Source organism: Kogia breviceps, chromosome 20 (genome assembly GCF_026419965.1).
Source record: "Kogia breviceps isolate mKogBre1 chromosome 20, mKogBre1 haplotype 1, whole genome shotgun sequence".
In the NCBI taxonomy this organism is placed as follows: Eukaryota; Metazoa; Chordata; class Mammalia; order Artiodactyla; family Physeteridae; genus Kogia; species Kogia breviceps.
In genome coordinates this window covers 28,196,534-28,208,686 of record NC_081329.1, presented here as the reverse complement: position 1 = coordinate 28,208,686, position 12,153 = coordinate 28,196,534, and the positions used below count along the sequence as shown (strand labels likewise).

Below are 12,153 nucleotides of genomic sequence, written 5' to 3'. Positions count from 1 at the left end.
TGTATGTAGATATTGTATATATACATATATGTATGTGTATGTATATTTATATAAAACTGCATCAAGGCACTTAAGATTTGTACACTTGACTTAAGAGAAAATTATTTAAAAAGCATGAAGCCATCATACAGAATAAAATGTCAATAGTAATTTCAGAGGGACAATAATCAAAAGAGATTTTTTTAAAGTTTTAATTTCAGCTATTAAAAATTATCAGGTTGTTTTCTCTTTATAAGTTTCAAACGCATGTATAATGCTACATAAATTTTAACCCTAAGAATAAGAACAGACTATGTCACCAAAGGAAAATTAATGTATCAATATTAACATAAAACAGCAAAATGTTTTTCGAGTAAAATAAATATGAATTTTAAGTGATTCATTATTTAGGATGAAACATATTTTGACTATCATTATATGAATAAACCTGAACTCATGTGTACCTAGCTAAAGAACTCTAAAATAAAGCAGTAATTAATCTCTCAGAACAAAATTTAGAAAATTTGAACACTATTGATAAGCTTTGTCTGAAAGGCCTATGTAGAATCTCGATTCCTGAATTAGAGACTACGAAACATACATGGCAGACACATTTATAGAAAATGACCACACGGTACACAATAAAGGAAGTCTCAATACTTACTTGTCAGGAAATTTCTCAGCCTAGTGAATGGCACATAAGAAGCCATAACAAACACTAGGTGCCGTTCTTGTTATTTGACAACTGTTGTCCTAAGCAGGCATTATTCACCAAAAGAAACTAGTCTGCTTAGTTGTAAATTTTTTCTAAAAATATTTTGAAAAATCCAATGCTAAATATAATTTTACTTTTTCCCTTATGTTATTTTCATAACAGAAGTAGTCATAAACATAACTTTTAGCAAATTCCCATACTCCAGTCCATACATTTTTCAAGGTTTTCGTACTAGTCTGTTATGGACTAAGTTGTGTCTGCCTAAAATTCATATACTGAAGCCCTAACCCCCAGCGTGGCTGTATTTGGAGAAGGGGGCCTTTAAGGGAGTCATTAAGGTTAAAGCAGGTCATAAGCCGGGGCCCCTAATCCAACAGGATTTGTGTCCTTGTGGGAAGAGCAGGAGCCAGCACACGAAGAGGAAAGACCACTGAGGATGCAGGGCAAAGGCAGCCCTCCAGAAGCCTGGGAGACAGACCTCACCAGAAACTGACCCTGCTGGCACCTGAGCAACGTTCTCTGTGATATCGTTTGAGGGCAGCCCACGCTGGCTAACAGAAGTAAGAGTGTCAGAAAGAGAATGTAAAGAAATTCCATCTCAAATACAAAACCAGGTCTTTGATCCTTTGATACAAGGAAAGGAGAGACCAGAACACATGCACTAATCAGAAGATAAAGAATAAAAGAGCAGTTGCATATTGGGATTTTATACAAATAACATGAAATTTGGGGGATGCTGTTTCCCTCTTACTGCGCTATGAGTGGTGATAAGGAACAGGAGAGGTAGAGAAAATGAAGCAATTGTAAAGATATATTGATTGAGTGATTGCCAGGCCTCTTCTACAATATCCTCAAGATAAGAAAAGCTGAATAACTACACTGATAACATAATATTCTCTTATTTATTATATTATTATTTATAATATCCTATTATTTAAATGTTTGAAATTTATCAGAATCCATCACTTTCTTCTCCATAGAATCAAGCATTCCTCCTCCTCTTCATCTACCTCCCCTTGCCCCCTCCCCCTCCTCGTTCTCTTCTTTTTGTTCTTTTCCCTCCCTCCCTCCTCCTTCCCTCTCTCCCCTTCTCTCCTCCACCCCTCTCTCTCTGAAAATGGATGGTACATTCACCTGTGTTATTTTGATAAAGGGACCATTTATCAATGTGTACACAAGATGTAGGGACTTTGCATTACCTCAGGGCTAGTAATAAAGAAATGTAATTGTCACCCAGGCTTGAAGGAAAGGACAATGTCAGCTTATTAGGGTTATACATGGAAGGTAGAAACCTCTACTCAAGGGTTCAGACAGTCATAGGTACCCTGGAAGTGATGGTAATAAATAGCCTGCTCTTTTCTTACCCTTTCCTTCCCATTAGACCAAATCAAGGTAAGAGCAGAGGGCAAAGGAACCCTTTGACATAGTCCATTGGTATAGTCCTTCTGAGCTGGAGAGTAGGGTGGAAAGTATTGGAAAGTTGATTTGAGAGAGGCAAACAGAAGATACCAAAATATACCCCTAGGAACCTATCTTGAAGTACAGTCATCAACGTTATTAGATATATTTGAAGGGATATTGTGATTCGTGGATTTTTCTTAAAAATCGTATGTTTAGTATGGTCTAAGTGTGCTATAATAAGCATCTTACATTTGTTAAAAAGTGATAAAAGGATTTAGTTTTGAAAATAAAGTTTAAGCAACTGTGGAGAGTCAGCATTCTTATCATCAGTCATTATTACCATAATATAAATTAATTCAATGAGCTAATTTATGTTTTATCTTAAATGCATGAAACAGCATATAAAATATTATCTCCTATAATTAAATTATAAATGAACACAAAGTGTTCATTTATAATTGATACTGTGTGTGTAGATGTGTGTGTCTTTAAAGACTTTCTTTTATGAGTACAAACGTGGTTATAGCTATTGTTATATATGATTAACAAGTTATTGGGACAAATATGTTCTTGGCCTGATGCCACCAAATGAACCATACATTTACATGTTTGTAAAATTTCACACTTCACTTTTCATATTTTCCTTATATTGATAATGATACCTGTAATGTATTAGGCCAACATGGATGGCACTTCTGTGATTAACATATTTGATGTCTCTATTCTATTTTATCATGTGACTATTTTTAATAATTACATTATACTCCAGGTAAATAAATTATCTCCTAAAATTTGAATGTATACATGTACTTTTTTTTCCCCAGCACCCCAGAACCATAAGTCTGGAATCACTTGCAGTTATTATAGCTCAATTACTGAGCCTTAGTATGGGAATAACTTATGATGACCTCAACAAATGCCATTGCCCAGGAGCTGTCTGCGTAATGAACCCAGAAGCAATGTAATATGCTTTGCTTTTTTTTATATGCTTTACATATATAGCTTATATGAAAATAAGCTTGGTGTATTTTGTTTATGAAAGTCTATGCTATTAAAATAATTAATGGTCGAATATAAACTGTGGCCAATGACCCCAGATCAAAATTGTATTTCAGTGCCCCTGCTGCATATCTCAATATTTCTTGTAATCTAATGCCACACTTGCTTTCTCATGTGACCTACCTCTACATTTATCACTATGTTACTTGCATGATTTTATAATTTAATACATGATTTGATAAGCCAAATATGCGCTTGTGTTAATTATACAAGAATGAATTATTAGAGGTCTTCTGCAGTAGTTTTCATGCCTCAAAGGCCTACTGAAGTTTTTGCTATTATCCTCAGTATTTAGAATATGCTATGAGATTTTACAGAATTAGAACCAAATAGTCAGGAGATTTACGGAAACCATCATCCAGTCAGTGACTGGACCCCAGTCTCTTATACTTTTTATTTATTTTATTTTTTTAACTGTAACCTAACAGTACACTTTAATTTTATTTAACAGTACATTTAATTTCTTTTATATTATCTCTAATATTTTGCCTTTTTATCACTTTCCAATTTCTCCCCAAAGCACCTTAATCAATCGAAAAACTTAACCTACAATCTTAATGAGTGTTGAAATTTTTTTCATTAATTTTTTAACATAACTTTGATTCTTGTGTAGATATGAAAAAAATAGAAATTACACTTAAAAATATAAAATTATGGCCTGTATAAAATTGGTGGAATTATTAATACACATAGAAACCATTCATCTGTGGAAATGCTTTTTTAAAAAGCTTAGTTTGACAAATTACAATCTTGCAAAAAATGCTTTTTAATCATATCTTTAAATGCATTGCATCATTTGAATAGCATTGCATGCTTCTAAAATTTTGGACAGCACATTTTATTCATCGTTGAATGGCAAAAAGATGATGTGAAAATGTACTATTTTAAAGGAAAATCTGAATAAAGAGGGCATATTTGAAAAGGATGCATTGCTAGTCTTTAAACTGGTGGGAAACATCTTCTAGAATTATTCATCTTTAATGCCTTTTGACACTATCACATTCAGTGATTTTGCACAGGATGGAGTCCTAATAGGACATATGCCTTTCTGAGGCAGCTGTCCTCAATCTAACCTTAAATTTTGGCTTATTAAATAGTAGTACTTAAGGAGTTTAACATGTTATTTTGTTTCTGTAATCCATAGAAAATACATGGCCCACACTGATTTTTTTTACAAAAGACTGTCATTTTTCTGAGGGCTCACAATCAGTAGTCCATGGTTTATTCAGTTTACGTATCCAGCGAGTCAGACATGCTACCTGATATGTTTCCGAATTTCAACTTTCTTTGACATTTTAACATTTTAATTAGGAACTTTATTTCTTTAGATAAAGAAGTTGTCATTATGAAACTGTGCTTTTTTGGCTCATTTGAAAGTAGCAATATATCTGAGCTTTGGAAACAATGACTAAGGAAAAAAATGTTTAATAAAATACATAGAGATAGAACAGAGTATAGCTTTTTTTTTTAAATTTTAAGTAAAATGAAAGTAAAAGAGAATGGTAGTTTTCAAATACATCCACCAATTGTTGCTACTTCTCCCTTCAAGAGGTAGAGTTTAATTTCTCTCCTATTGAGTATGGGTTGGATTTGGTGACTTGATTTCATCAAATAGACCATGGTAGAATTGATGGTGTGTAACTTTCAAGATTAGATAATTAAAGAGTTTGCAGATTTCTCTGTACTCTCTCTTTGATCAGGTGCCCAGGTTGAACCTAGGTGCCATATCGTGAGGACAGTTGAGTAAATTTATATAGAGGTCCATATGGCCAGAAACTGGGGCCTCTTGCCAATAGAATAAAAGGGCAGATAAAAGCACAGCTGTAAACATTACTTCATATAACTTAAATTTATGGTTTCATTTAAGGCCAATGGTCTGCTCCTAGCTTTACAAAAGTTAAATGTAAGTATTATACAAGGAAGTAATGTATCAGAGGCTCTATTATCAAGGAAAAATGGGAGAATAGAGAATGAGAACATCCAGCAAATCTTTGCAAGGATTCAAGCTGCAAATAAATTATCCAATTGGATATAATTATGATTGATAATCTCTTCCTAATGACAACATTAATTTAATTAGCAGAAAGTGTACCCCTCTATAAACAAGTTCACACAGAGTAAACATCTTGCATTGCCTAGTTCTCGATAATATTAAAGTTCTATCAATTTTTCTCCTTTTGTTTTCTGGTATTTAGATAGAAATCATCTGAATTGTTGGCAATGTAATAATAAATCTATTATTTATGGTTAATATAATTAAAGAGTATATTCAAACTGGATGCAACCACAAAAAACACCAAAATTGGTAGTTTGTCCAAAAATCTCTAATGTTTTTCGTGGTCCTCATGCGAAAAACATTTTCCTGTAGTAATCCACATGACTAGAATTTGAGTCTATTGCCTTAAAATTTAGTAATTTTATATTAGCTATATTTATCATTAGATTATAGACTTTTCTTCTGAGGCTAGTCAACTTACAGAAGCGACAGTTACATAAACATCTGATGTTTGATGTATTTTTAGTCATTCCAGTGGTGTGAAGATCTTTAGTAACTGCAGCATCGAAGATTTTGCGCATTTTATTTCAAAGTCAAAGTCCCAGTGTCTTCAAAACCAGCCACGTTTAGATCTAACATACAAAGTGGCAGTTTGCGGTAATGGAAAAGTCGAAGAAGGAGAACAATGTGACTGTGGGAATCAGGAGGTTGGTACTAATTTGGAAGATTTTTCCACGGACGGGGGCGGGGGTTGGTTCAGGTGGTAATGCAAGTGATGGGGATTGATGGGGGGCGGCAGATGAAGCTTTGCTCGCTCACCCATCGCTCACCTCTCGCTGTGTGGCCCGGTTCCTAACAGGCCACGGACCGGTACCGGTCCCCTGCTATAGGTGAGTTGACCTAGGTTTATACTTATACAAGAAAATTACAGACCAATATCTTTGATGAATATAAATGCAAACATTCTCAACAAAATACTAGCAAACCAAATCCAACAACACATGAAAGAGAGCATACACCACGACCAAGCTGGATTCATCCCAGGGTCACAAGGATGGTTCAACATACGCAAATCAATTAATGTGATACACCACATCGACAAAAGAAAAGACAAAAATCATATGATCATCTCGATAGATGTAGAAAACGCATTTGATAAAATTCAATATCGATTCATGATAAAAACTCTTACCAAGGTGGGTATAGAGGGTCTGTATTAGCTATCTATAGGTCCTTATTAGTTATCTGTTTTATAGATAGTAGTGTGCATGTGTCAATCCCAATCTTCCAGTTTCTCCCTCCCCTGCAAATAAACTTACGGTTATCGATGTCTTGGCTTTGGTGGACTCCGGGACTTCAGAAAATCCTACTACGAATATAGTCAAACCTACTGATATAAAGAGCACTGGGTTTAGCACATTAGGTGACCAATAAATGTTAAATAAATGAATGAATAAGTGGTTTTATGTTTTTCTTTTTGCCAACATTTAAGTTAAGCATCATTCTGTATATTATATAATATGTTGTCCTCATTAAAATATCTATTTAATGTAAATAAAAGTTGAAACATACTTCAGAGCATTCGATTTGCCTTTCAGGCTTGTGCAGCTCTGCCAGACGCATGCTGTAACCAAGCCACATGTAGACTCAATGTTGGGTCAGCTTGTGCTACTGGACCGTGCTGTGATGCTTGTGCTGTAAGAGCCTTTAAAAAATTCTGTATTACCTACATTTGTAATGTTATCATTTTTTATAATATTTAAATGTTCACATTCTGCTTTACTCAATATCATTTCCTTCATCCCACCAGTTTATAGCAAAAGGACAAGTGTGTAGGGTTTCCACTGATGAATGTGATCTCTCTGAATATTGCAATGGTACATCTGCAGCATGTCAAGAAGACCTTTATGTTCAGGATGGACACCCATGTGCAGAGAATCAATGGGTCTGTGTGAACGGAAAATGTATGAATGGGATAAAACAATGCTCGGAAATATTTGGAGAAGGTATTTATCATAATTTGATTTTCTGTATATGTGTTTTTCTGGAAACTAACATACAAATCTTTATATATATTAGAAAAGACAAAGGCTATTATGAAATGAAGCTATTAATATGTCAAAAATATATTAACCTCTAGAGGTATAAAAATAGAAAAAGATAGTATCACCAGGAAAAAAAAAACTGAAACAAAACTCAATCATTCCAATAAAAGACAGCACTCAGAGAAATTAAGAATTGGTGTTAAGTCAAGTATTTGTTTTATAATCTAAGATAAATAGAAGAAGAATAATATAATAATTAGAAACTAAAAACTAATAAAGGGGAGAAAAACAAAAGCAATTAACATATTTGATTAACCCAAAAGAAGGCAAGAACAGAGTAAATAAAAGAACAAAGGATATGAAAATAAATAGTAATATGTATTGATATTTACATATTTAGCAATTACATTAAATATAAAACCTGTGTTAAATATTCAATTTCGGGAAAGGATGTAGCAAGAAGTGACGATGCAACTACAAGAAAATGACTAGAAAAATCAAGGTGTATTGCATTGATGATATTTTTAAAGGCTTTAGAGTACAGTGAAGCCAAAGACAACTAATTTAAATCTCCACAGGAGAGAAACTCTGCCTATCTTAGGGAACAACTGACAGCCATTTATGTTCCTAGGTGATGTTAAAACAACCTTCCTATGTAATGCTGCCTGTAAATATTTCTGAACCATGGTATCATAGTACTAGCATGCAAGCTTGGCTAGAATTATCTGAAGCTTTAAAAAGACCTAAATGATTCATTGGAATATTAATATGTAGCATATTAGCCTTAGCCGCTTTAACAGCCACAGCCGCTACCGCCGGCTTAGCATTAAGTAAAACTGTACAACAAGCACATTATGTTAATCAATTGTCTAAAAATACCAGTATTGCATTAGCATGACAAAGTCATATTGATACTCAACTAAAAACTGAGGTTGATGAGTTAAAAAATGCTCTCATAGGTTTAGGAGACCAAATTATGGCTTTAAAATTGAAAATGCGTTTGATTTGCCATGCTAAATATACTTGGATTTGTGTGACTCAACACGCTTATAATGAAACTGACTGGGATTGGAACAAAGTAAAAATGCACTTTTTAAGTGTACGGACTGATGGACACATTAGTATGGACATACAAAAACTTAATGCCGAAATAACAAGCAATTCAAGAAGCTCATCTACAAGAAGACGGGCCCCAACAATTAATTCAAGGACTCTTGGATCAACTTCAATGGTTAAACCCAATGCATTGGTTTCAAAATGGACTCACAGGATTGATTACCGTGGGGTCATGTGTATTGTAGATTTTAATTGCCTTACCTTGTTTATTACGCTTTGTTGTCGGCCGTCTCGCTGCTCTTCGTCAGGAGGTGTATGGGTTGAAATTGCATTATCAAGCTTTAAAAAATAAAAGAGGGGGAAATGTGGCGAGCATTGCCCTCTGAGGAAGGCGCCATTAAGACCCTCATAAGCCTCAGGGCCCGACTGTACTCTCCTTGGTCTGCATCCTGGACTTTATGGTATGAACGTAAAAAAGGAGATGGCCTTTGGCCAAATCGCTCCAGGGACCTGCTCTGTTACTGGGAGTCCCTGGTTGTTCCCTAAAGCTAGGAAAAGCAACCCTGGAGGGGAAATCGGTGCCTTTGAGGGAGAAGCCGAGAAGCCAATCAACCAGCTGATGCCGATAAGGCGTGACTAAGCTGAGAAGCCAATCAACGAGCTGATGCCGATAACGCGAGACTAAGCCAAGAAGCCAATCAACCAGCTGATGCCGATAAGGCGTGACTAAGCCGAGAAGCCAATTAACCAGCTGATGCCAATAAGATGATGACTAAGCAAATTCCCTGCTTTAGGGGTGTATATACGGCTATGCTTTGTTATTAAACTTGCCTTGCAACCATTAGTTGCTTGTGCCCTTCTGATCCCATGCCTTGGTGCGTTCAGTTCCCTACCCCCTCTCGTCGATTGTTGCTGCACTTTGAGGACCCGCCGCGGCTGGCGGCACCTAGGGACATATGCAGACTCTGAAACTTGAAGATCAAGCTTGGCTTAGCTAGAGATCTTCAAGAAAAAAGAAAGATAAAATAGAACAGTTTTAGCAGTTGGAATTGAAGGGGAGGGGCTGTCAAAACCATAGGCTATTTTTCCTTGAGGTATCCTCATCTTTGGAACTTAAAAGCTGCTCAGAAACTTGGTCAGTTTAATAGATTAAAAAAAAAATTTTAAGGCATTACGAATTTTCTTGCAGTCACAAGATGATCAAAGACCAAATGGTAGAGGAATTTTGCCTTTAAAAAAAATCTTAGTCTTCCTCCAGAACCTTTTGCTACATTTTGAAGTGCCTGTGTTGGTAGGCTAGGAAGCGATGCTGAGACTAAAGGGCATATATTTATCCCTGGCAAACCCTCAGTGAAGAGAAGATAAATGTTTGCAAGGCTCTCAGTTAGTAGGGCACAAGGTCACACCCAAGATAACGAGGTGAATCCAGAATAAAATTGTACATCAGCCTTGGCCCGTATAATTGCCTGATTGGACTTAGGTGATCACTGCCTTGCCTAATCTGCCTAACTGTTCCAAGCATCATATAGTTGGATCATGTCTTATACTACATTCTGTCAACCTCTTCTTTTTGACCGAAGTGTTTAATCTATTCATGTAAGTAAGGTAGTATTTCCATCTGCTATTTTGCTATGTGTTTTCAATATATTTTATACTTTACCCTCTATTCCTCAATAACCTCTTCATTTGTATTGAATAGATATTTTCTAGTGTAATAGTTTAATCTCTTTGTGGTTTCTTTTACTATATATATTTAGTTATTTCTGAGCGGTTTGCTTGGGTGTTACAATTACTATCTTAAGACATTCAATTAATATTAACTTCATATCAAAAGCAAACAAAAAGCATATAAATACCTCTGTTTTCCCATCCCTTGTTCTATTTCTGTCAAACATCTTACATCTTTATGCAAGCCTAATGAAAAAGTTTTATAATAATTGTTTTTATGCAATTATCTTTTAAATTCTATAGAAGAGAGTCCAAACAATAGATATGTTTATACTATCTATTATATTTTCTTTTACTTTATTTGATAGTTTACTATACTAGCATTGTGTTACTTCATGTAGATCCTGGTTACGTCCTAGTGTCCTTTGATTTCAGCCTTAAGGATGCACTTTAGCAGGTCTTGCTGGAAAAGTTTGCTAAAGATGAGTTCTCTCTGACTGTGTTTATCTTGGAATGCGATCATTTCTCCCTTAATTTTTTGAGGAGAGTTCAGCCAAATATAGAATTCTTAGTCTTTTCCTTTCAAAGCTCTATAGATATCAGCCTACTGTCACCTGTCCTCCTATTCTTTAATGAAGAGTGGAATCAATTTGACCATGATCTGTGGATCTCTTTAAGATTATTCCATGTGGAGTTTTTAAAGAAATCTTCTTGTAAAAATATAGATATAGGTATACATTAAATTTGAAAAGCTTCCAGTCATTATTTCTTAAAATACTTCACTGCCCTTTTCTGTTTTTTCCTCAGTTTTGGAATCCTTATATGCTAATATTTCACATGCTTGATGTTGTTCCACTGGTCCATGAAACTATTTACATCATTTGATTTTTTTTCTTTCCTCATACTAGATAATCTCCATTGACCTATCTTCAGGTCAATAAAACCTGCCAGATTAAATCTATTGATTTTTAAATTTCTGTGGTGAAGTTTTTCATTTTAGTTAATACAGTTTTCAACTTCAGAATTTATATTTGGTTCCCTTTTTTATTTAAAAGTCTACATTAGTATTTCCCATTTAGTTTTTAAGAGATGGTTTCCCCTAGTGACTTGAACATATTTGTAACTTGAACATATTTGTAATAGCTAATTTAAGTCTTTTGTCTACTGGACTCAAAATTGGGGTTCTCTGAGGACATTTTCTGTTGCTTTTTTTTCTGGGTTTTAGCATAATTTCATTTTTTTGCATATAGTGTAAATTTTTTTTAAACTAGAAATTTTAGACAATATATTTTAACAATTTTGATTCAGATTTCTCTAAGGTTTGTTGTTGTTGTTGTCTGTCTTACTGCTTATTTGTTTAGTGACTTTCCTGGACTAATTTTTCAGGTTCTGTATTCCATGCTGTGTGCATCCACTGAGTTCTTTGATAGTTTTTTTTTTTTTTCTCTCCCAAGTTCTTGTTTTTATCTTTAAGCCAGGCTTCCTAGGGATAACTCCAAATTAGTGCAATTTAGTGCCAAGCCAATAACCCATCAGATACCTTTCAATGCCTTGACTCTTTATTTTCTACCCTATGTCAAGGATAGCTTCAAGCTTCAAGCTTCAGGCAGTTTGCAAAACCGCCATAGCTTTCACTTCTTGCTTGTTCAGGACCTAAATATAATCCAGAGAAGAGTGACTGGGGACTTCTCTTCCTCGGGATTGTTCTTGGCATGTGTACATCTTTTTAGATCCAGTTAATGTGTTAAGCTTTTCAACATTCCTTATGATCATCTAGTTCTCCAAGGTTTCCTTTTAAATTCCCAGCAGTCTCTTGTTTGCCTCAACTGCTGTAATGATGCTGTCATATTGCTATTATTTCAGTAATTCCCTGAGTGTAAGGCTCCTTTTCCCGCTGAGCTCTAACTCAAACCAAATAACAAAATCACCCTCTGGGAACAGAGATTTTCTAGGTAAGTGAAAGTTTGGAAACATTTCAGACTGTGCTCCGGTGCTTTTAACAAAGCTCAAAATAGGTCAGACCTCTTCATTAGCTGTAAGGCTGCTGGCTTTTAGCTACCATAACCACTGAAGAAAGATGAAAATATCCCCAAATTAATACAGCACTGAGCCCTCTGTCTTAACAACTGTATCAGCCAGGATTCCACCAGAGAAACAGAATCTTCCCCCGTACCCTGTTTATTTTATCTTTATTTACCCAGATCAGATGCCATCCCCTCAGGCCAGAGCTTCAG

At 35.1% G+C, this 12,153-nt stretch overlaps 1 protein-coding gene across 2 annotated transcripts in view; it reads left to right on the top strand.

The window, feature by feature from the left end:
• The window catches only part of ADAM2 (ADAM metallopeptidase domain 2), a 63,799-nt gene that overhangs the window by 35,546 nt on the left and 16,100 nt on the right, over window positions 1–12,153 (top strand). For both annotated transcript variants that reach the window (XM_059049168.2, XM_067022797.1), the window contains 4 exons: window positions 2,920–3,056; window positions 5,677–5,857; window positions 6,749–6,847; window positions 6,961–7,156. In XM_059049168.2, coding sequence (XP_058905151.1) covers window positions 2,920–3,056; window positions 5,677–5,857; window positions 6,749–6,847; window positions 6,961–7,156 — 613 coding nt within the window. The remainder of the gene's footprint in view (window positions 1–2,919; window positions 3,057–5,676; window positions 5,858–6,748; window positions 6,848–6,960; window positions 7,157–12,153) is intronic.